Raw genomic sequence first — 25,930 nt, 5'->3', positions numbered from 1 at the left:
CATGGTAGATACTACGAAGGAGAGTTTCTGTAGCCAAACTGGTTTTGATAACTTTGGCTTGTTGATATTCGTTTTTTAAAAAACTATTTTGATAAGATTTTTTACAATTGGCAATAATTACTTTATGAATTTTTCTTCTTATCAGTGGTACACAGGTTATAGGATTTCTTTGAAAATGAGGAATGTGTTTAGATAATAAGCTAATCTTTCTGATCCACATATGCTGTAGTGATTTTTTATTCATGTTTGTTACCATCTTGATTTTCTTGTGTAGGTGTCTCCAAAGCAATTTTAGAAGGTGCAGGAAAACCTGTGGAAGTGGCATGTTCTCGCTTAGGTAAGGCACAGTGCTGTTTTCTGGTCCCAGATTGTAAGACTGAATATCGAAGGCTTTGAAGAGCTGAGGAAAGTCTTGGAATTGGGAGGACAACACGTTAGTCTTAAAATCATTTTACTAAAGAATTCAAATAATAGTGTTATGGGGCGCAACTTAAGAACAGACCAATCACCACCGAGAAGTCCAAATTTGAGAGTCTTTATTAAGCCACCGACTGACTGTCTCACACAATGCCCCAAAAAGTGGCTATTGGGAGAACAGCCCCGACCATAGGGCTGTAGGGGTTCTTATGCCAAAAATCACATCAATCATAAGTGTCTGTTGCTATGATTTGAAATTACAAACTAACATCATGAGATCATCAACAGAGGGAGAAGTGGGTCAAAATGACCTTCGCCTAGGTACAAACTAAAGAATGGTTACTAACATCCACACAATCACTATTCACATGGTACATTGTTTAGGAGCAATAGGAATCAAAAGAGAGCAATTTTTCTTTACATAGGAATTGTCATTTTGTATTGTTAAACATGTCACACTAAGTAACTGATGATGTACAGAGGCGGGGTGTTCCCATGGGAGAAACTTATTTCCTACATAACATGGAGTCTCAGAGCAAAATGGAGTCTGTTTAGTCATTTCCCTTAGAGTCTGGCCTATAACATTCTCATGGAGTCAGATCTGTCAGCCCATCATAATAGAATATGAGAAGTAAAAAAATAATCTCATGGTTAAAAAGAGAAATTAAGCCACACAATTTCATCAAAGAGAGTTTCTTATTCACAAAATACTTCCTTGCCAAATCAAACATTTTGCTTACTAAACAGAGTAGGTTCAATATCTAATCTTGTATCTTTTTATCTGTGTTTCTCAGCTCAACAAGGCAACAATGAGTATATAATTACAGAAGGTGGATTATTGAGGTGCAAGAATATCATTCATGTTATTGGTGCAAATGATGTCAAGAAATCAGTTTCCTGTGTTTTGCGAGAGTGTGAAAAACGGAATTACTCATCCATTTGCCTCCCAGCCATTGGGACAGGTGTGTAGCATCTGGCTGTCAAGGCTAAATCCCAAGGTGTCCCCTCTCCCTTAGATCTGGTGCTGAGTGTGAATGTGGGTGACACACAATAAATCTGAGTGAAAATAGACACAGTTAATCTAGGAATGGGCAGATTCCTCATCCCAAGGCAGCCCCTGTGGGAATGAGCAAAGCCTGGAGGTGATTAAAGAGGAATAAATGAGCTGGGTGCAGTGGCATGTGACTATAGTTTGGGCTACTAGGGAGGCTGAGGCAGGAGGATCCCTTGAGTCCAAGAGTTTGAGGCCAGTGTGGACAACTTAGACTTCATCTCAAAAAAGAAATAAGAAAGGAGGGAGGGAAGAAAAGAAAGAGGAAAAAAAAAAAAGAACTGAAGAAAATGTTGGGATGTCAGAGAGAAAGAAGGGGAAAGTGTGGGAGGAGAATTAAAGGAAGTGAGTGGAAAGAAAGACTCCCTCAGGCTGTCAACAGTTCCTTTCTCTTTATTTACTTCTCTGCATATCCTCCATTGTTTCATCCTTAACTTCCTCTTCCACCCCCTCCTTGTGGCTTCCATCTGGCTCATCTGACAGCTGGATGAGCACCTGCAGTCCTCCACTCAGTGGTTGCCCTTGTCTGTTGGCCTTAGGACCTCTATACAGAAGCCTTTCAGTCAGCAGAACCTTGGAGGTCAGAAACTCAACTCTGCACCTTCTTTTTTCAGCCAACTTCTTTTGAGTTTCTTATTTTCCTCAACCTATGTAATGATTGTGTAATTCGTTATAGATAAGCATAGTGTTTGGGGTTTATCATTAGTTAGCTAATGCCCTTTAAACTCTCCCCCCCAGGAATTACTCATGTGCATTGGTTAGGAATTTCTGCTTGGTTTCCCTTGGAGAACTGGCCAAGAGAGGCACACACTCTCAGGCTGGAAGAGGAAGGTATCTGACTGGTTCCAGTGAGTGAGCACTCACCACTGGAACTGACATTCTGTTGCTGAAAATCTAAGTTTGAGTGCCTTAAATTGGCATTCCAAGGTCTCCAAATTTATTCTAATATGTTTAATCATCCCTGTCATTTTCTGGGCCTTCTTCTAAACCTCTGATCCATATCTTTCTTTCTATAATTCTATGCCATTCCTCATAAAGTTCCTAGGAGGAATTTCATGTCTGCTCTATTACTTTTATTTCTAAAATTATAATTTATGATCCTTATATGTTTTTGTTCTCTAATGATATCATCCATTCCTCACAGATTAGCCAACCTTCCATCTATCTATCTATCTATCTATCTATCTATCTATCTATCTTCCATCTGTCTTTTGCAGACACCCACAAATGGCTCCCCAGTCTCTGTCTTCATCTTTGTTTCTCTGTGATATCTAATCTTGTATTCACCTTAAATTACTTTGGGACAAGAAAGCAATAGCTCAGGGGTGGCACAGATCTTCCCAAGGTGGTCCCTGGGTAGAGTTAAAGAAGGAAAAAGGAAAGGAGGACATTTTAGTATTGTGTCCTAAATACAAAATTTAGGTATATTGAGGTATTTATGGGTTATTGCCAACCTGTTTCTTCAACTGACCTGATTGCATTGCTGGTCTGAAGAAATAAATCAGGGTTAGCAGGTTCTACTTGCTTGTCTTCTTTGGCTATTTCTTTACCACCTGAGCTGGTCTTTGGACCCACAGATTGGTGAAAGTTATGGCTTGGATCTTTAACATTCCCCCAAAAGCTCATGTGTTAGGCAAAGCAGGAATATTCGGAGGTGAAACGATAAGATTATGAGAGCTGTAACCTCATCACTGGATTAATCCATATGACGGATTAATAATTTGGATGGACTACTAGCTGGCAACTGTAGGGAGGTGGGTGTGGCTGGAGGAAGTTGGTCACTGGGTGTATGTCCTTGGACAATTTCTTGTTCCTGGCTCTTCTCTTTCTCTCTCTGCTTCCACCATGCCTTTCTACCATAATGTTCTGCCTCATGTTGGGCCCATAGCAGTGGAGTCAGCCAACTATGGACTGAACCTCTGAAACCATAAGCCCAAAAATCAAACTTTTTCTCTGCTAAGTTGTCCTGGTCAGGTGTTTTGACTACAGTGATTGGGAGCTTCCATCTTAGTGATGTTTATGAGTTGCCCTGTGACTGTGATCACGACAGCTCCCTGCAGTGAAGAAGGCCTTCTCCCTATTTCTTACACATACCTGCATAAGGAGAGGGAATGACTGATCAAGAACACCTGCAAGCACCTCAAGCTCAGTGAAGATTCCAAACTCCCATTCATTGTCTTCCTCCTCAAACCTGCCCTCCCTCTTAAATTCCCAGTTGTATGAAAAGCATTACTTTCCATCTGGGATCCTTGACTTTGTCCTCTTTGTCACTCTTATGTTCATTAGATTGTCAATAGTCTTAAATATATGTGCCAGACACAGTTAATAGAAAGATGACTAAGGAAAGAGTCCAGTACACAGGAGCACCTAGCCTAGTGGGAGAGTAAGGTAAATGAACAACTCAATACAGCATGACCCATGATATAGTGAAGATATGTGGGTGGCAAAAGAGAGGAAGGTAAGGGTCCAGGATAAATCCAGTTGGTCACTAGGTCCTCCTGACTTTGCTTCCTAAATATCTCCTCGTTCCTACACCCTACCCTTCATTATGGCCTCTTGTCTTAGTTCAGCACTTGTGTTTTGCCTGAACTTTTATATTAGTTTCCTGCCTAGACCTGGATTCCCCACTCCAGTGCCTCCTCTATCCCCTCCAGATTTATCTTTCTCAAAAATTGGTCTGGAGAATCACAGCTTCTAAGATAGGAGTCTCCTGTGTTTCTCCTTTGCTTGCAAAGCAATAAAACTTTTTTACTTCTCAAAAAAAAAAAAAATTGGTCTGGCCTGGGGCTATAGCTCAGTGGTAGAGCACTTGCCTAGCATGTGAGGCACTGGGTCTGATTCTCAGCACCACATAAAAATAAATAAATTAGGTCTGATTCTCAGCACCACATAAAAATAAATAAATTAAATAAAAGGTATTGTGTCCATCTACAACTAAAAAAAAATTTGAAAAATGATCTGCTTTCCTTTCCAAGCCAGGCTGAACATACCATTCCCTTGTGACATACTTCTATCTAGCATAAATTTTCCCTCAGTTTTCCAAACTTCCCCCATTGTTTATCCCAAATATCACATCCTCTGTGTCCTAATAAGTGACTTGATGGCTAGCCTTTTATGGGACATGGTAAATGTCTATTGAGAGTGAATGAATGAATCCAAATTCTTCCAAGTACCATGGGAAAACCACAGCTTTGTATGGAGCTTGCCTCTCTCCCTGATCATCTCATTTAAAAAGCTGAACAGACTCTTTTGGTTAATTTTACATAGGGATTGTCTGCATTGCATGTACATTCTCAAGTCAAAAAGGTCTATTCTCATTTTCTGTGATGGTGGTAAACACCATCATTAGGGGTAATCCAAATGGGCTCTTAATCAGTCATACCAGGTTGGCCGGGGGACTTTAACACTGCCTGCTGTGTGACCTGACCAGCTTCTGTTCACATGGACCACTGCCATAAACTGAAAGGGACTTTTCATGATCTTACCTAGGCAGTAGCTTTCATGACTTGAGAAAAAGAATAAGGAACACGTTGAAAACAGGAATGGACCTGCATAGTGGGCTACCTTGAACTCTGATGGTTCAAGGAGAAAAAACTTCTTGGTGTGGGAGAAAAAAGACTTCTTGGAGGCTCAGGATAACTTGTATGCAAAGAATTATAGATTATGATAAATAGCATACAGTTCTGAATATCATACAAAATTAGCTTAGTTGAAATCAGGTCCCCCAAAAGGAAAAGAAAGGTGGGGGCAGATCTCATGGAAATCAGGGGAGAGCAGTAGAGGAAAGGGAACAAGGAGTAGGGGAGGGGAGTGCTGGGGAATGATATTGGCCAAATTATATTGTTATATTTTGTGCAGGTAAAAATATATAACAAGCCCCCAGAATTATATACAACTATAATGCACCAATAAAGCAATGTGGAAAAAATTTACACATTAAAAAAATAAAATCCTCAAAGATATCTGGGAGATATGGAAACAAGCACAAACTCAAGTGATGACTGAGTCAAAAAGAACATTTTTCTCTCTAAGGAGCATGTTGTTTCAACATATTTTAGCATCTTCTGATTTCTTTTTTCCAACAAGAGTTATTTATTCAGTGAAGCTGTTCTTCAAAAGCAGAGGCAAAGTAAAAACCACCTTTAGATAAACAAAAATTCAGATAATTTATCTGCAGATCAGCTCTACAGGAAATGCTAAAATGAAATTCTTTTAGTTTAAAGTGAGATCATTCTAGATGCCACTTGGATCTATGGAAAGAATGAAGAGTAGATTTCCTGGCTATCCAATTGAATCCAAATCTTTTTTTTTTTTCTTTTTAAAAATTTGTTCTAATTGGTTATATATGACCGTAGAATGCATTTTGACACATTGTACACAAATGGAGCACAATCTCTCATTCCTCTGGCAGTACATAGTGCTGAGTCACACCAGTAGTGCAATCATACATATATATAGGGTAATAATGTCTGTCTCATTCTACTATCCTTCCCATCCCCACCACCCGACCCCTCCCCTCAGTCCCCTCACTCCCCTGCGTCTTCTGCTTTTTACAGATCCTTTGAGTCCACTTGTGAGCAAGAAGAAAAGTTCTTAACAGGGACAGAACTTTGTACTCCTTTGTCACAGGACACAGTAAGCTGGGATCAACAAAACAGAGTAGATAGAAATGTCAGAAACCAGAAGTTAGGTTTCGGGGTCCCTGTTCCTTACTGAGTTGTTGGCTTCCTTGACATCCTGGAAGAATTCCCCACTGCATCTAGAATTTTGAAAGTGTTTGAAGATGCATTGTTAGAACAGTTCACACTGGTGGAACAGTTGGGGAGTGGCATTAATTAATGCCTAATTTATTCCTGAGCCTTTTTTTGGATATTTTTTCCCTGCTAGTCATTTTTGTTATTTGCTTTTCCAGGACAAGCCCAACAAAACCCAGATAAGGTCGCTGAAGGCATAATGGATGCCATTGAAGACTCCATCCGCAAAGGATCAGTCCAGTCTGTGAAAAAGATTAAAGTTGTTATCCTTCTGCCCCACATACTGGATGTGTTTTATACGAACATGAAAAAAAGAGAAGGGTCTCAGGCTCCCTGCAAGCCATCCGTGATGTCTAAATTTGCCGGTGAGTTTTTCATTTCTACTTCATGCATATTCCTAATATTGCCATCACACGAGAAATAGCTAATCTTCCCTTTCTCTTTAGCTATGTTGGGCTTTTCAAAGCAATCTCCCCCAAAACGGAATCCCTTGGTTTTGGAAAAGAAAACAGAATGGGCAGTTTTCCAGGTGTGTGGTGAAAATATAAACAGTGTGGACAAAACTATCTCCTGGCTACAAGAGCTGATTAAAAAGGAGCAGTGTCTTTATGCCTCTGATGATGAGTGTATCAAAGACTTTGATGAAAAGGAGTATCAGAAACTGAATAAACTACACAAGACCTTAAATATCACCATTGCCCTGAACCAGAAGAAACCTTTAATTGAGGTTCGGGGAATTAGCAGAGATGTGATGCAGGCTCGAAATGAAATTGAGGAAATGATCAAGAGTGTTCAACTGGCCAAAGAAAAGGAAAACCGGGCAGACTGCATCAGTGAATTTATAGAATGGCAATATAATGACAGTAACACTTTTCAGCCTTTTGACAAAATGACCAATTTGCAATTGGAGGATGCAAGGAGAGCAAAGAATAGTGACGTCACTGTCAAAATTAATAATCAGAATTACACAGTGAACCTGAAAAACTGCACTGCCACAGGTCCAAATGGACAAAGTTTAACTGTTCAGCGGCTCACAAAATCTGAAGGTGAGTTATATTTTCATGCTCGTCATCTGTCATTTTAAAACTACTTTGGGCTTAACACTATTTGGATATATATAAAATTTTCAAGTAGATAAAACTCAAGTAACCCTAACGGAATAAACTAGAAAACTTGGTCTCTGAACTTAAAGAGTTCGCTATTCGGCCAGGAACACACAGCATAGACATACCCCACAGTCTGGGAATGCTCATCTTTACGATACCAGTTGCCAAACCTTGCATTCTTCTGTGAGCTTCCCCAGAGCCAGTTCTGCTGGGGATGTAACGGCTGTGTCAGCCAGAGAAGGAAAGACAAGAGGCTCAAAGGGAAAGTGGCCCAAGATTTTCTAGTGAGGAGGAAACAGGACAGACTGGTCAGAGGGGCCTCTCTGTGTCCATGACTGGTGACGCTGGGAGCATCCTAACTCTATTTCTAGAATTCACCTCTGTCCTGAGCAGCAGTTTCCTTGACACACGTCAGGAGGCAGCCTGTGGATCCTGAGACTGGATTTGCTCCCCAAGAAGGGAATGCCTGTCCCATATAAACCCCATTCCTGCCCTCGACACATAAGTCACCCAGTGGAAAGCAGTAACTTGGCTTCTCATACACTATATCCATCTCTTGTGAGATGAATATTAATAATTCCAAAGATCCTGAGCAACCCTGAGGAAGCAACATGACAAATCATGTATAATATTGTTTAACAGACTAGGAGAGAGATCTGCCACATGACAAATTGTGCCCCCCACCCACCTCTTAAGGACATTGTGAAGAAGAATGAGAAAATAGATATGGAGTACACTGTGGTGGTGATGGGGAGGGGTTCTGGCAATTTCTATGCATAAGCAAAAGAGTAGCAACTATGTAAAACAGGTAGGAAAGTAATGTATTGTTAAATTATGATAGAGTAGAGGCTGAAAAGAAATTATAAATGAGTTACAGTTCACCAATGGTTCTCACATCTTAGCCTTATCAGAACTTCACATGAAGAGGCACAGGTTCCACTCCTGGAGACCTGATTCGATACATCTGAGTTTTTTTTTTGTTGTTGTTGTTTTGTTTTATTTGGCACTGAGGATCAAACCCATTATGCAGACTAGGCAATGTTCTACTACTGAGTTGAATCCTAGCCCCTTTGGTTGTTTGTTTTTTGTTTTTTATTTTTTATATTTATTTACTTAGGTACTAACGTTTGAACCAAGGGATGCTGTACCACTGAGCTAGATCCCAGACCTTTAAATTTTTTCTTTGAAACAGGTTCTCTCTAATCACCTGGGCTGGCCTGGAACCTGGAATCCTCTTGTCTCAGCCTCCTGAGTTGCTGGGATTACAGGTGTGTGCCACCACGCCTGGCCCCTTTTCTTTTCTTTTCTTTTTTTAACCTTTTTTTTTTTTTATTTATTTTTATGTGGTTCTGAGGATCGAACCCAGTGCCTCACACATGCTGGGCAAGCTGAGCCACAACCTTAACCCTTCTTTTCTTTTTTTTTTTTTGTGTGTGTGTGGTACTGGGGATCGAACTCAGGGCCTTGTGCTTTCAGGGCAAGCACTCTACCAGCTGAGCTATCTCCCCAGCCCTCTTTTCTTTTTAATAACAAGAATTCAGTTGGTTCTGATGTTGGTTGTCTATGATCCACTTTTTGAAAAAAAAAAAATCTTCTAGGAAGATAAGGAACTTGAATACACAGAATTAGGTGATTGTAACACAAAAGCACAGATGATGATACTCAGTTATTCAAAGCATATCAAGTATGTGCATCAGAGGCCCCCAATGTCTTCTTTGCAGTTGAAATCCCTGAGCACTGGAGTGACATGAAGCAGCAGAATTGGTGTGTGGTGGAGCTGCAGCCGAAGGATCCAGAATACATCACTGTGGCAAACAAGTTTAACCAGACCTGCTCACACTTTACCATAGAGAAGGTAAGTCAGCAGCTGACATGGCGTCTCTTGATGACCAAGAAAACTGATATCATGGCCCTGTCTAAATACATTTTCATTCATTTCCTATCAAATTTTTTAACCCAGAATTAGAACTTTAATGGTAATTAGATTCTAGATTCTATTCTAGAATTTTACCACAATTACTGAGACATTAAATTTGAAGTCTGATGTTAGTTTTTACAACACAATCTCAGATGGCAATCCAATGTTAGAATATTAAAGATACACCATATTTATTTTGCGAAGCAAGCTAATGAATTCAAAGATATGGATTCCAAGTTGGATTTGATAACTAGCAAACATGAGAAAGGGACATGCAGAGGGTCCTCATTCAGGATTCAATTCTTTTGCTCCCTGTTCACAGGTCAAAGGTGCTTACTGCCTTGATCAACTCTGTAGCCTTCTACCTGTTCATCTCAATTATTTTGGCATTGTCTATGTTTAAACATTATTAATATTGTCCTTTGAAATTTTGTCCTCCCTGACTTCTGTGAAAATGTGTTTGATATTTCTTCTCCCTCTTTAACTAACTTCCCTCTTATTTTCACCATCATCAGTTTCTCCTCCATAGGACTCACACTTTGGTCTTCTGTCTCTCTACCTCGCTGAGGAATGTTTTTACCCCTCTTGGTTTTGGCTATTCTTTCAATCTTGATAATTCCTAAGGAAGTCAGAGATCTTTGATTACCTTCCGTCCATCTGTAATAAGGAGTCTCCCAATGAGGCTTTCATTGTCTTTCTTTTCAAATTTTCTTTTTTTTTTAATATTTTTAGTTGTAGATGGGCACAGTGCTTTTATTTTGTTTATTTATTTACATGTGGTGCTGAGAATGAAACCCAGGGTCTCACACATGCTAGGCAAGCGCTCTACACTGAACCACAACCCCAGACCTGCAAATTTTCTTTTACTCCTGATTTGTGCCGTCACCACCTTGTTTGTTCATGTAGTTAAGCACTTAATAATTAAAAAAGATCTCACATGTTCTACAAAGATATATCCTATACCTTTAGATAAAATAAACAGATGAAGAAAAAATGGATAGAGAGAAAAGGAAGACAGGGAAAATAAGATAATACCTAAGTATTGCCAGGTCACAATATAACCCAAGGTCCTAGAAAGAGCTTCTTAGTGAACAAAGCAAAGAACTAAATTCCTAGTTACAATGCTCATAACATCCACAATAAAAAAACAAATCATCTGATGATGAGACTCATGGCTCTTCACAATACTGAGACTGACTCCTGAGAAATTTCTCCTGTGGATCAAGTACTAGAGAATATCCTTAACATCAACTTCATGATAAGTTCAATGTCAAATTCATATCACCTTTTCTTTCTTTTTATTTTAATATATTTTTAGTGGTCAATGGACCTTTATTTTTTATTTATTTATATGTGGTGCTTAGAATCAAGCCCAGTGCCTCTCACATGCTAGGCAAGCACTCTACCACTGAGCCACAACCCCAGCCCTCACCTTTTCTTAAACATCCTTTACTGTAAACAGGTTGAACAAAACTGATGCCTCATCAAATGAAAACAATTCTATGAGGAACGTAGGCAATGGGATTCATGCATGTAGTTATCTGAAGGTCTAGTTCTGAGATAACAAAGAAGTGTCCTTCCAAATACCAATTACAGAAAACTGGTAGTGACTGACTGGCCCATTGTAGAAGAGATGCCAAGTTCAGATGAACAGGAAGGAAGGTGCTAATTGATTGGCAACATCTGCAGTGGGCCCTGGGTTGTCTGCCATGTGTGGACAGACCCTGTCAAAGAAATGATTCCAACAACCTTTCAATAAAATCTTATGTGAAATTCCATCATAAGAACCAGGAAATCCCAGTGTATGAACTTGATAAAAGCTGAAGTAGGTAGCACCTACGACACCTCTGTGTTTTTCCTGGTAGCATGAAAACATCAACATGAAAAATTGCCCACATTTGCGTTTGAAAGGTAAGTTATGGTCATCATGACACTCTAAATAATTTTCTAGTACATATTTCCTAAGAACAAAGGCATTCTCCTAAATTACAAAATATCATTATAGCATGTAAGAAAATGCACTAATATCCAGTATAGACTAATTAATGCACTAATTATAGGCCATTAATGCACTAATATCCAGTATAGACTCCATATTCAAAATTCTCCAATTGCTTAACAAGTCTTTTTTATTCCTCTGTTTCCCTGCTACCCCAGTCTTGGTTATGCACTGTTTTTGGTCATTATGTCTTCGTCATATTTTCTAATATACAATCATACTCCTGCATTTTTAAAAATAATTTCTTCAAGACGTTGAATTTTTGAAGATTTTAAGCCAATTGTGTTGTAGAATGTCTCACATTCTGGACTAACTATCTCGTTATTTTTGGAAAAATTCAAACCAATTTTCTTAAAGAGTCTACGTTTATCTGATTCATCATAGAGTCATTTATTTCTGTATACTCTATTTCTGGTAAGCTGAGAATTAGGTTTAAAGACTTGGGTAAATTCAGATAAACATATTTTTACAATAGTTCATAGGTATTATATCACATCAGGAGTTTCATATGGTAAGTTTGTCCCACTGTTAATGATGCTAATGTTAATGGTGATGTTGTCCCCAACAGCCTTTCACCCGTTGATGTCAACACCCACTGATGATTCTTGCCTGAATCCATCGTGACACAGGAGGGCAAGATGACTTTCTAATGCTGGCATTCCTTCTGTACTTCTTATCTGGCATTTTTTTAAAGAATACATTTTCTTCCCTCATACTTTTTAAAAAGGCTTATTATGTTGTATTTAACTGGAATGATTATTGCTATAGATGTAAAAATCATCCTGTTTGTGGCTGGAAGGAAATTGGCTCCCATGTCTTTTGCTGACCCCCTTAAACTTGGAGCATTTCTTGCCTTCTGGCATGAGGTCACTCATGCTCACCTTGTACTTTCTGCCTTAGGCTTGGAATCAGTCGTTTTCCTAAAAGTCCTGATTCCTTATAGTGGGGAACAGCAGTGAGAAAGCAGAGTTTTGTGCTGAGTGAGCTCACTGCTACTGAGGTGTTGTGCTTCTAGGCCCTTCGTGGCTAAAGCTAAGAAAATCATGTGCTCATATTTATGTTTTCTATTAAAATTTAACATTATAGACCTTTTCTTAATTTTTTACATTTTACAGTTATGTCTCTTTCCCTACACAATAGAAATTTTGCTTGCTCTTACCTCAATATAATAAAGGCTATATATGACAAACCCATAGCCAAGATCATAATGGGGGAAAAAAGCTGAAAGTATTTCTTCTTAAACAGGAGAGATGAGAAAAGATCAAGAAATCAGGATATCTACTCTTACCACTCCTATTCAACATACTACTTGAAATTTTAGCAACAGCAATTAGGCAAAAGAAAGAAATAAAAGGGATACTAATAGGTAAGGAAGAAGTCAAATCATCTCTATTTAAAGATGATTTAATCCTATGTTTAGAAATTCCTAAAGGCTCCACTGGAAGACTTCCAGATCTGATAAACAAATTCATTGAACTAGTTGGATATAAAATCCACCACCAAAAACCAATAGCTTTTCTCTACACAATGAACCCACTGCGAAAGAAATCAGGAAAACAATTCCATTCACAATAGCCCCCCCCCCAAAAAAAAAGTTAAAATCCTTGGAATAAATCTAACCAAAGAGATGAAAGGCCTTTAGGGAAATTACAGAATACTTAGAGATAGAAGCCATTCGAAAATGGAAAGACCTCTCCTGTTCATGGATAGGCAGAATCAATAATGTTGAAATGCTCATATTACCAAAAATGATCTACAGATTCAATGTAATCCCCATCAAAATATCAATGACACTCTTCATAGAACTAGAAAAAAACAATCCTAAAATTAATATGGAAGAACAAAAGACTGAAAATAGCCAAAGCCATCCTGAGCAAAGAGCAATGCTGGAGGCATCACAGTTACTACAGAGCTATAGTGATAAAACAAAACAAGACAAAAACAAGAAAAACCAGCCTGGTACCGGCATGAAAACAGACATATATACCAATGGAATAGAAGACACAGAGACAAACCCACAGAGATACAGTCATCTCATCTTTGACAAAGCAACCAAAAACATACATTGGATAAACATCCCCCATCCCGCAACAAATCGTGCTGGGGAAATTTGAATATCCATATGCAGAAGAATGAAACTAGATCCCTGTCTCTCACCCTGTAAAAATGTCAACTCAGAATGGATCGAAGGTCTAGGAATAAGACTAGAAAATCTGCAACTGCTAAAAGAAAACATGGAGTCAAGAGTCCAACGTAAAGGTGTAGGCAGTGACTTCTTCAATCAGATCCTTTAGATCAGGCAGTAATACCAAGACTTAATAAATGCTTAATAAAAACACTTCTGCACTTCAAAGGAAATAATCGTGTAAAGAGAGTGCCCACAGAATGGGAGAAAATCTTTGCTAGCTATCCTTCTGACAGAGAATTCATATACAGAATACATAAAGGACTCCAGTAACTTACCACAAAATAAATAAATAAGTCAATCAATAAATGGACAAATGAACTAAATAGACACTTCTTAAAATAAAAATACAGATGACCAACAAATATGTGAAAAAATGTTGAACAACTATAGCCATCAGAGAAATGCAAATCAAAATTGCAGTTATGTCTGATTCATTCTACTGTCTTTCCTATTCTCATCCCCTTCCCTTTGCTTCATTCCCCTTTATCTAATCCGATGAGCTTCAGTACTTCCTGTCCCTACCCTCCCTTGTTATGGGTTAGCATTCACACATCAGAGAGAACATTCTGCTTGGTTTTTTGGAACTGACTTACTTCACTTAGCTTGATAGTCTCCAGTTCCACCCATTTACTGGCAAATTCCATAATTTTTCATTCTTCTTTGTAACTGGGTAATATTCCATTGTGTATAAATAACATGCTTTATCCATTCATCTCTTGAAGGGTGCCTGTTCCATAGGTTAGCTGTTTGGACTCGAGATGCTACAAACATTGATGTGGCTGTGTCACTGTAGTATGTTGATTTTAAGTCCTTTGTGTATAAGCTGAAGTATGGGATAACTGGGTCAAATGGTGATTCCATTCCATGTTTTCTATGTAATCTCCATACTATTTTCCAGAGTGGTTGCACCCATTTGTAGTCCCACTTTAATGTATGAGTGTACCTTTTCCCCCCACATTCTCACCAACATTTACTATCACTTGTATTCTTGATAATTGCCATTCTGACTGGAGTGAGATGGAATCTCAGGGTAGTTTTGATTTGCATTTCTCTAATTGCTAGAGATGTTGGACATTTTTTCATATATTTGTTGACCATTTGTATTTCTTCTTCCGTGAAGTGCCTGTTCAGTTTCTTGCCCATTTACTGATTGGGTTATATGTTCATGAATACACAACCTGTGTAACTCCACATCATGTTCAACCACAAGAATGGGATCAAAATTGTAATGGGTTGCACCCTGTGTATGTCAAAATGCACCCTACCATCATGTATATCAAAAAACAACAAATAAAAAAAGCTACTATGCTGAGGTAGCTTTAATATAAGAAAAGTAATAGATGAAGTGTTGCTAGATTCAAAATGCATATTCTTCTAGAAAGAAGGCAATTACTGTTGTAAAGATATAGTATTAGAAAAATGATTACAGCTGTAAAGTATGTGATATGTCAGTCTGTGGCAGTTAAAATTATTACCAAGCATACAAATCATGAGAATAAAAAACTACCCCCAGATTCCATGTTACTTCGGTTAGATTGTCTATCATCAAGAGTAAAAGTAACAATAAGCTGGGCACGGTGGCACACACCTGTAATCCCAGTGACTTGGGAGGCTGAGACAGGAAGATCTTGAGTTCAAAGCCAACCTCAGCAACTTGGCGAGGCCCTAAGTAACTCAGTGAGATCCTGTCTCTAAATAAACTACAAAAAAGGGCTGGACTTGTGGCTCAGTGGTTAAGCACCCCTGGATACACTCCCCAGTACCAAAAAAAAGTAAAAGTAACAATAAATACCAGTGAGGATGCAGGGGAAAAGGAACTCTTGTACACTACTGGTGGGAATGTAACAGTTTGGCCACTATGGAAATCACTATGGATGGTCCTTAATAGAACCACCATATAATCCAGTTATACCACTCCTTGATATTTATCAAAAAGGATTAAAGTCAGTATACTATAGAGATACATTCATAACCATTTTATAGCAGCACAACTCACAACAGACAAGTTATAGAATCAGGCTAGGTGTTTTTCAACAAGTGAATGGGTAAAGAAAATGTGATTTATATACCTGATGAAGTTTTATTCAACCATAAAGAATGGAATTAATCATGGAATGAGACAGATGTCATTACCCTATGTACATGTATGATTACACAAATGGTATGAATCTACATCATGTACAACCATAGAAACGAAATGATGTACCCCATTTGTGTACAATGAATCAAAATGCAGTCTGTAAAAAATTTAAAAATTTAAAAAAGAATGAAATTATATCCTTTACAAGAAAATGGAACAGGAGAGCATCATGTTTACCAAAATATGCCAGACTCAGAAAGTCAAGCCTTGTGTTTCCTTTCACATGTAGAAGCTAGAGAAAAAAAAAAAAAAGAAAAAAGGGGATCTCATGAAAATAGAAGGAAGACCAGTAGGGCAGAGAAGGGGGATTAGGGAGAGGGAGGAAGGGCAAGGGGAGGTATTGGGGAATGAAATTGATCAAATTATGTTATGTGCATGCACAAAATATGCCACTAATATGCCATATTAGTGCACACACTAATATGTGTGTGTGGTGCTGGGGATTGAACCCAGGGCCTTGTGCTTGACAGGCAAGCACTCTATGAACTGAGCTATATCCCCAGCCCTCTGTATAATTTTTATGCATGAACAAAATATTTGAACAATAAAATTGTTTACTAAAAAATAAATTTGATTCATAATAACATTAATTTAATTGATTTGTATTATAAAAATATGATTCCAGAATTATTATTAGGTCTGGGGTTGTGGCTCAGTGGTGGAGCACTCACCTAGCATGCGTGGGGCCCTGGGTTCGAGCCTTAGCACCACATAAAAATAAAATAAAGGTATTGTGTCTGCCTACAACTAAAAAAATATTAAAAACAATTATTATTAGCAAAATTAAAATAGCAAGCCCAACTTTCTTTGGTTATTTTATCTTTTCCAGTCTCTTAACCATTTTATAGGTTATATATTTAATATGTGTTTCTTAGTAGCAGCATATGAGTTTTGTTTTTCTCTTCATCTTTTAATTAGAGTACTGAATCTGTTTACTGCATTTAATGTGTTTACTGTATATGTTTGGGTTCAAATATTTCATTTTAATATTTTTTTCACATCTATTTTTTGCTCTTTTTGTCCTTTTCTGCCTTCTTTTGGGTTAATCATTGCTCTTATTCTATTTTCTCCCCCTAGTAGATTGTTGGTTATGTGTCCTATTATAATTCTTTCCTTAATTACCCTGGAAATTACACTGTGTATCCTTGGTTTATTAAACTTTAATGTGCATTAATATATTTATCATTTTTTTAGATAATGCAACCACTTTTTAAGCCCCACTTGCCCCCACCTGACTTTTTTGCTACCCTTAACATTTACCAACATATTTACCCTTTGTTCCTAGTGCTTTTCAATATTTCCTGCATTTTTATACTTCCAGCTAAGATCATTTTCTGTTCTTTTTCTACTATAGATCTAGTAGTGGTGAATTATCTCCAGTTTTTGTCTGAAAATGTCTTTATTTCACCTTCATTCTTTGAAGGATAATTTTTGCTGGGTGTAGAATACTGAATCATTTGTTTTAGGCACTTTGAAAAGGTTATTCCACCATGTTCTGACTTTATTGTTTGACTTTGTACTAGATACTCTACTGTTCCTCCCACCGTTACAACATGTCTAGGCCAACCAGTATCGCAGGAGGGCTGGGGCACCAAAAGGCAAAGGGACAGAACAAGGTTATTGGACAGAGCAATAAGGGCAGTTATTGGAGTGCACATAAAATGTCACTGGAGAGCCTGGGTCATCAGATTTCTATCATGAGTACTTAAGATCCTAAATATTGTTTGCTTTCATGTGTACATAACAGATGTTAAAAAGTACACCAACATTCAACCCAACTCTTGTTTTTATGAAATACCGGATCTAAAAAGATTTCTAGGCAGAAAGTTGTCATTTGGCCTTAAATTATCTGTTGAGTGTAATTTTTATTATGAAAAACAGTGATCATGTTTGATTGGCTGTATCTTGGCAAGTGCCCTTGGCACTGGCAGAATACTTTTCTTCTTTAATTTGTAGATTGAAAGGATCCAGAATCCAGATCTCTGGAATAGCTACCAGGCAAAGAAAAAAACCATGGATGCCAAGAATGGCCAGTGGCAAAATGAGAGACAACTCTTCCACGGAACAGATGCTGCCTCTGTGCTGTATGTCAATGGGAATGGCTTTAACCGCAGTTATGCTGGAAAGAACGGTAAGGAAGTGAGGAATCTGCCTGCTCCAAAGGTGTCAGCCATGAGAACCCACGCTGGCTAGAGACAAGGTGGATTCACTTATTTTCCCCATAGTTGGTGACCAGGTTGCAGACCAGCTTTCAGGGTCAGGCTCACTGAATTTCGTACTAAAGGGGATTGACTGGCCCTGTGAGGTGGAAAATTTGATTTTTAAAAATGAAACATACACAAACAAAATATTTAAACTCAACATTCTTTTTTAATATTGTTTGACGTATTGAGCCAACTTGTCGAATTCTACGCTAAATTGAAATTCTTAAAAGTGTTTTGTTTTTCTCTTCACAGCTGTGGCTTTTGGAAAGGGAACGTATTTTGCTGTTAACGCCATTTATTCTGCCAATAACACATACTCCAGACCAGATGCAAATGGGAGAAAGCATATGTATTATGTGCGAGTACTTACTGGAATGTATACACGTGGACACAGTTCATTAATTGTGCCTCCTTCAAAGAATAATCAAAATCTGACGGACCTGTATGACACTGTCACAGATAATGAAAAAAATCCAAGTATCTTTGTAGTATTTTATGACTATCAAGCATACCCAGAGTACCTCATTACTTTTAGATAACATTTTGGGTTCTTTCTCAAAAGACATTATTCATTTGTACATACCTAGTTGTAAAAGTAAGTTTTTGATTTTAAAAAACTTCCTAAGAACTTTTTCCAAGATCAAAATATCCTCCTGTGGCACTGAAATCAAACTTGTCTCAGCTTCTTTTTCATAATGGAAATGAACTATCTTGAGAGCAAATAAATTTGAGAATTTGGTTAACAGAGTTACAACTGTGTGTCCAGAGGTGTGGACATCAAACCTGTGGGAAAGGAACAGGTTTTATATTTTCAGGAAGGAGAGAACTATAGTCTCACAGACAGAAGACACAACCAGGCAATTCCAGCTGCCACTAGGGGGAGGACACAGCTGGAATCACATCAGGATACCATAGTGCTGTGGGGAAGATGGTGTCACTAAGTGCCAGGGTGGCTGTCTTCCCTGGGGGCCAGCATGATGTCTTGTTCACGTTTTTGTCCTTGGATTGAGGTCTATATCTGAGGTAAAGTGGATGTTCCATAGTGTTTGATACATCATTTTAGAATTAAAAAGCCTACCTAGACAGATTCCTACACAGAGTAGGAGCTGTCTCATCAATATCCTTCACCTATTTTGCCTTTTCGTCAGATTGAACAGATCCCACCACAGGGAACTTCTTCCTTCACGAACCAGCCCAGGCCATGTGGGACAGCCTGAGCTAGGGCTCTGGCTACAGTGTGCTTGCACCTTGCACAAATGGGCACTTGTGGTTTAGCTTGTGGTCTAGGTTAATTGCATCTCATGGTGTTGTGCAGCCCAGAAGCCACTCTACCTGCCAAACACGGAACCCAAATTTGCCTTCTTGCAATGTCTACTCACTGGTATTGACGCTGCCCAGGGAAAACAACAGGATGATCTTCAGTGGATACCTTCCTACGCAGCTGAGATGACGGACTGTAATTTACACAGCAAATTTCTGTTAGCAGCCTAGCTTTTGACAGTTTTAAAGCTGTGTGTATATTTATATAAGCCAGGGGAATTAAGCAGTCGTATTGCTAATTTGATAACTCATTATGTATTGGATGGTAAAGTTGGTTTTTATTTAACTTCCTCAGGTAAATTTCAGATTCAAACACCATTTATTGAGCATATAGGTCATACCAGAGTCTAACAGGTGCTCTGACATACATTATTTTATTCATAAATAATCATGTGAGTTAAGAATTATATTTTAAGGCTGAGGAAACATGTTCAGAGTGCAAGAAGCCTCCTTGCCTGAGGTCACCTAGGCAGGAATCTCTGGAGCCAGCCACTAAGTCTTGGTGCCTTGGTGCCTTTCACTCTTCTTTCCGCCACAGAACATGGTCTCTAAGTTAATGCCATTTATTCAGTAGTATCCCAGACAATCTTGGAAATATTCCCGTATTTCCTTCACTTTTTTCCTTCTGGCTGTGGTTTCCATTACATCTCCTCATTCGAAGTTCTGTAGGCCAAGAAGCCAGAGCTGATGCTGATGTGAAGCCAGTGCAGATGGTACACCTGGATGCTGGGATGGCTGGGAGGATACAGCGCTCTTCCCTGGCCACTGGGAGCAACACCAGACCTTCCAGTGGAGGAGGGTGAGGAGGCCACAGGTGCTGCTCCATTGACACAGAGGTCTTGCAACTTCTGCTCTTTATTTATATTTGGTATGGCTTAGAAGTGGCTTCCTGGCCAATGGCATCTGAACTCAGCACTAACAACGTGGAATAAAAAAGAGAGACCTGCTTTCATTTGCTTTTGTTCTCCAGTGGTTTGGTTGACTCAGGGCAAGGCTGAAAGCAGGGTGTGTTGCACTTATGAGTAATGATCTACTCAGTAAATGTTATGGTTATCATCAATCTAAATAATGATATCAAAGATGTTGCTTCCATCCTTTTTGGGTAAAATTACTTGAAAAATTGTCACTTGGTAGAAGACACTTTTCTCCCAAAGGGCAAATGCAGGGGAGCTTAATGCTAAACAGTGGCCGCTGCTAATAAAAAGCCACAACTAAACATGACAGCATCGAGGAATGCTCGGAGTACTAATATCCAGCTGGGAAGTACAGGAAGGGAGGGGCACAATACAGGAATAGTTCAGTAAATTTGGAGGGAAACTTGACCCCCAGCAAGTAGCTCCTGCTCAAACAGGCCTGCGTTGAGCCTGTGATAGGTCCTGGTGGCTCTCTATAAGGTCAGAGGTTCTGAAACTTTTTTGGTATTTAAATCACCTGAGGTGTTTGCTGAAACCGTAAGTTTGGGCCCCATCTCAAAGGAGTCTGTAGTTGTGCCTAGGAGTCTGCATTTTCAGCAAGCACCTCAAATGATTCTGATAGCCCAGAGACCCAGGGTCATCAGGACTTTCATGAGCCCCAGAAACTTTTGCCTTTGTAGGCCCCTTAGTACCTAAAAAGTTTTAAAGTTCTCCTTTGCAACTGCATTGATATAAAATATGAATGTAATTGAGACTGGTTTATATTTTTTCTGATATTAAAAGAAATTAAAACATTTTTGTGGACTCCTGAAAGCATCATGGACCCTTTCATTGTGCCTGCTGAACCAAATGGATGTCAACTCTGCTGACTTACACCTTGGTGCTGTGACATTAGGCATAAGTCTGAGCTTGTATTCATTAGCTCCTTTGGCCTATGGTGGGTCAAAGCATTCATTACTGACTGCACTCTCTCAGTATGCTTATCCATGAGATGCAGAGTGAAGTGGGCACCAGCTCCATTGGTGGCCGATAGCCTCCCCTTTCTGCTATCTGTTCTCTTACAATGTCCTTTTACAGATGGACCAGGATCTCTTGCCACCTCATAATCTCTATCTCTACAAAACCAGGAAATTAACTCCCATTTATACTTAAAAGTCCATTTATACCAATTCTTCATTTAACTCTTCTTCCCAGGCCTCTGCCTGTCAAGGACTAATACTTCTAACGGAATGAAAGACTCTCAGAAGACCTTGCAAACCCTTCTGACCCCACCCTAAGTACATTACATCTAGCCCAATACATGTGCAGAATAACTAAAAAGTTTTATGATAAATATACTTAACCCTGAAATAAGATTTTCCTGAAAAGTTGCACACAATAAGGCTTACACTTACTATTGCAATTCACTGAAATTATCTATAAATAATTTTGAATATTTTAATAATTTTGAGTTATATTGCAATCCATTCCATTCTATTCATATTGATCTCACTCCTTAAATCAATTTTATGACTCACAAATGGCTCACAACATAGTAAACATAAAAATTACCTGAAGAGAAAGATAAATCTTACCTTTGGCCACAATGTATGGAGTATTGCATACAAGTTTTCTCTTTAATCTGCTTAGTCAAATATTTAATGAGCATCTATTATGTGCTGGGGACTGATCAAAGTTCTTAGGAATAACTGTAGAATGTGCAGGGAATGCAAAGTCCAGAGATAGGGAGAGTTCCAATTCTCCATACAAACAGCACATCCTTCAGTGCTTTGGCTCAGCAAACCATGTGGCTCCTGAGTCACGTAACTCAGGGCAGGCTGCTCTTAGCAAGTGGGGTAAAGGCCAAATGAGACTCCATTTGTCCAGGATAGCTTTCTTGGTCTTGAGACTTAGGCTTCTATTGTCCCTTGCTGCATATCAGTAAGTAATAACTCTACTTTATGTACTCATTGTGTATGTGGGTGTTCTTGAGACAAGTTGGTAACCAGGACACAGTGAACTTGCTTCACAGATGGTGATAAGTGTCACAGAAAGGCTCTTTTCAGATCCTCTTTCCTTGGGTGTGCTCACATAACAATGGCCTCCCTTCCTATCTCCCAGAAGCACCTACTTTCTTTGATTTTATTGATACTCTCAGTGTGAGGACAGATAGATGGGGCCAGTCAGTTCATTCCAATAGGTGACTTCCTGTATCTTTCCTAGGAGCATTTGTTTCATGCATGGTTACTCAGAGATCAATATGCTTTCTAATTTCTTATTTTTTTTACATTATAGGTATATGTGTGTGTGTGTGTGTGTGTGTGTGTGTGTGTGTGTATATCTTTGTCGATGGACCTTTATTTATTTATTTATATGTGGTGCTGAGAATCTAACCCAGCGCCTCACACATTCGAGGTAAGTGCTCTACCACTGAGCCACAACCCCAGCCCCAATTTCTAAGTTAATACAGTATTGGCATTAATTATTCCCAGGTCTTGTAAATATGAGGATTGGGTCCATCTCACTGAACTAAGCTTTCAGTCACTACTTTAGCAGTTGGTAGCAGTCAGTCCTATCTATTTCCACTGGTATCCCTGCATGTTCTAGTCTCTTCCACAAGGACACCCCACCTCCTTTCCTCTTAAGGCTTATATTTATTTTTCCTCCTTGGGACTTATATTTAAAATAGGCTGAAAGGATGGGATAGAGGAGGAAAAGCAAAGTAACTGAGGAAAGAATTACAAATAAAAGGAGTCAGTTTGGCTGAAGAGCAATGTGTGTCCTGTTCTCACTGACAAGGGTCACTAGTGAGATTCTGCAGGTGTCAGGAATGAGGTCACCTCAGATCCAGGCTAGAATCCATTCAATGGATCCATCAGACTAGGATTTGGCAAACCCTTTCTGTAAAGGGACATATAGTGAATGTTTATGGCTTTCTGGGTCATACAGTCTCTATACTCAATTCTGCCACTGTAATGCTAGCACTGCCATAAATAACATGAAATGAATGGCACAGGTGTGTTCCCACAAAACCTTAAAAGCAGAAGCATGTTGATCCCTGCTTGAAGCTGATGGAGAGACTGCTTACTGCTAGAAACACTTGAGGCTTACATTTGAAATAGACTGAAAGGAGGAGGAGAGGCAAAGGAACTAAGGAAAGGCTTACAAATAAAAGGAGCCAGTTTGGCCAAAGAGCAATATGCATGAAAGAAAGAACTGAATTTAATTGGTAAGAATAAGTACATTTACAAATGTGCAATTTACATTTATAAATGTTACAATTTTGCTGTTGCATTTTTAAAATTTTAAAATCATAGCATTTAAAAATATCTTTAAAATAGCATTTAAAAAAATCATCTATTAGGATCACAAGCTTTTCCCTTGTAACAAAAGTTGTGCCACCATTCTGGTCACTTGTGGATTCACCAGGCAGTCCAGCAAGTCATCTGTAGAAACACATGTTTGAGAAGGGGCTGGGGCACTTCTTGAAGCAATTTGTTCCACCCCTGCACTTTCACTGTTACTCATCATCCGCTGCCTGTCTGCACAATACGGTCTTGCAAAGTGTTGTCCATCTTTGTCAACAAAGTCTTTGCTATTGCTTTCAAATATGCCTCCTCCTTCTGAAGGTGTTTCTCTGGGACTCAGCGATACAGGGACCAGATCAGGGCCAAAGAGACTTGCTGCCTGCTGCTTTCTGGCTGCAATAGTTATGCTCTGGCCACAAGCTCCTTCCACCTCCAGGTGGTTGCACATGTTTAAATCTTCCTTTTTCATTTTCTCCTTATTTGTTATCAGTTCTTGAATTTCTTCTAACTTTGATGTTTTGTAATGATCAAAAAAGGCAGCTACAGCTCCATTTAAGTAGTGACAATTGACTTCGTGGGATGTTTCCTCAACCTAAGGAAAAAAAATACCCTTTAGAGTGGATACAGACATTTAGATAAGTGGAAAGCAAATGCCCAAGTCATGGGTGATTTACCACAGAAACCAACAACCTGAAGAGAAAAAGAAGTAGCCTACCTCGGTGGGGTTTAACCAAGCTCTGGTATCATGCGGGTCCTCTGCAGTTTTCAGCGCGCACACGAGTGTGCGGGTGATGGCCTCTTCCACCCGGGCTAGATGGTCCTCTTCCTAAATTAAGAAAAACAACTGCAATTTTAGCATGTGTCTCGTGGCTTAAAAGAGAGAACAGGGTCCCTTTTAACTTTGTGTTCCATTCTCTCATTAATGTGTTGTTACAGAAGGAACGAATGTATTATTAACAGAAGTGTAATGTTTATGTATTCACTATTACTGCCATCCAGAAGAGGTACAGAGCATTTTGCCAAATTTAAGTGTGTATGTTGTGTATAAGACACAGACCTTAAGTATGAATGTTACCTTAAATATGAAGGCTTTTCCATATTTTGACATGTTTAAAATCTTAAGAAAAGTACTACATACAAAGGAATGGCCCCTAGAGTTTGAAAAGCAACTTATTTCAGAGTTAGTAATGATAGTAATGATAGTAATGGTTGGCTAGAGGAATGAGATAACCAACCGTTTAAACAGCCTTCTTAAGATACGACAAATATAAACTCTAGCATTAATGATAAATTACACCAAATCAGCAACTTCTACTCATTAAAAACACCATAAGGAAAAAACCACTAGATGTCTGTAATATACAAAATTAATGAAAAATTAATATCCAGACTATATAAAGATCTTGAACATATAAGGCAAATGACCTAATTTTTTCAAATGGGCAAAAGACAAAAAAAGACACATGAAAATATGCTTAATCTCCAGAGAAATGCAAATTGAGAAATCCATGAAACTGACAAAAGAGGGTCTGACAAATCCAAGCGTGGGGAAATACAGGTTCCTAGACAGAAGCTTACTAATGGTGGAAGCTCTAAAGATAGAGACAGAAAATCTTGCACATGTGTTTCAGGAGATATGTACAAGAACATTCTGTTCATAAAAATGAAAAATTGAAAATAATTTAATTATCCATCAACAGAACAATGAATCCATGGTAGTACCTTAGCATAAGAGAAAATTGGGGCTGGGGAGATAGCTCAGTTGGTAGAGTGCTTACCTTGCAAGCACAAGGCCCTGGGTTCGATCCCCAGCACCGCAAAAAAAAAAAAAAAAAAAAAAAAAAGCAAAGAAAATTGTAGGGAATGAGTGAAAAGTTACAACACAAATGAACCTTAAAAACAGTATTGAATTTCAAAATGTGAGCCCCATGATAAGACAGAACTTCATACTAGGATGGCTATGATAAAAAGAGAGATTAACAAGTGTTGGTAAAGATGTGGAAAATCAGAATCTTTATAAATTGCTGGAAGAAATATATAATGGAGCTGGGGATATAGCTCAGTTGGTGGAGTGCTTGCCTCGAATGCACAAGGTCCTTGGTTCAATCCCCAGAACCACAGAAAACAAAAAAAACAACAACAACAAAAAAAACAAAAAACCGTAATGGGGAGTTTTCAAGATGGCGGACTAGAGGGTGGCTGCATTCCATGTTGCTCCAGGACACAGGATTCAAAAGAGGAGATAGTGAGAGACTTGGGACCAACTCAAAGCCGCCGGGTGAGTCTCTCCTGTTGGGGAGGCGTCCCGGATGGGGCAGTAGCCCCGGAATGCAGGGAACTTTGTGAAGTAGAGTTGCCTGGCGAGACGCCCCTCCCTCCACTGGAGCGGTAAACACGGACCACTGGGAACATCATAGAGGTGGCTGCTCAGCACAGCGCTTGGACTTGAGCAACCACTGGGGCTCTGAGCGGCTGCCTGAGGAGGAGCTGCGTGGCGAGCTGTTTAGACTCAGAGCGACCACTTCTGAACACTGGGGGGTTGCCTGGAGGAAGAGGAGAAACGTGGCGGGTCGCTTAGTCTAGGAGTGACTGCATCAGAGCCACAGGCGGTTGCCAGAGGAGGAGGCGAGTG

General features: G+C 39.1%; 2 protein-coding genes across 4 annotated transcripts in view; one reads left to right on the top strand and one right to left on the bottom strand.

Moving 5' to 3' along the window:
• Parp14 (poly(ADP-ribose) polymerase family member 14) overlaps positions 1-20,815 on the top strand; it is a 52,178-nt gene extending 31,363 nt beyond the window's left edge. For all 3 annotated transcript variants that reach the window (XM_047564921.1, XM_047564920.1, XM_047564919.1), the window contains exons 11-17: positions 275-337; positions 1,212-1,379; positions 6,381-6,587; positions 6,669-7,268; positions 9,050-9,183; positions 17,530-17,704; positions 18,030-20,815. In XM_047564921.1, the coding sequence (XP_047420877.1) occupies positions 275-337; positions 1,212-1,379; positions 6,381-6,587; positions 6,669-7,268; positions 9,050-9,183; positions 17,530-17,704; positions 18,030-18,316 (1,634 nt within the window). In that variant the 3' untranslated portion in view covers positions 18,317-20,815. The remainder of the gene's footprint in view (positions 1-274; positions 338-1,211; positions 1,380-6,380; positions 6,588-6,668; positions 7,269-9,049; positions 9,184-17,529; positions 17,705-18,029) is intronic.
• A 2,375-nt stretch (positions 20,816-23,190) lies between these two features.
• Positions 23,191-25,930, bottom strand: part of Hspbap1 (HSPB1 associated protein 1) — a 73,315-nt gene continuing 70,575 nt past the window's right edge. Inside the window, exons 7-8 of the mRNA XM_047565164.1 lie at positions 24,014-24,124; positions 23,191-23,890 (exon numbers count right to left, since the gene is read on the bottom strand). Of these exons, the coding sequence (XP_047421120.1) occupies positions 23,357-23,890; positions 24,014-24,124 (645 nt within the window). The 3' untranslated portion in view covers positions 23,191-23,356. The remainder of the gene's footprint in view (positions 23,891-24,013; positions 24,125-25,930) is intronic.

This window comes from Sciurus carolinensis, chromosome 9, assembly GCF_902686445.1.
Source record: "Sciurus carolinensis chromosome 9, mSciCar1.2, whole genome shotgun sequence".
In the NCBI taxonomy this organism is placed as follows: domain Eukaryota; kingdom Metazoa; phylum Chordata; class Mammalia; order Rodentia; family Sciuridae; genus Sciurus; species Sciurus carolinensis.
Note: the sequence above shows the minus strand (reverse complement) of the source record. Positions and strands in the feature narration are given on the sequence as shown.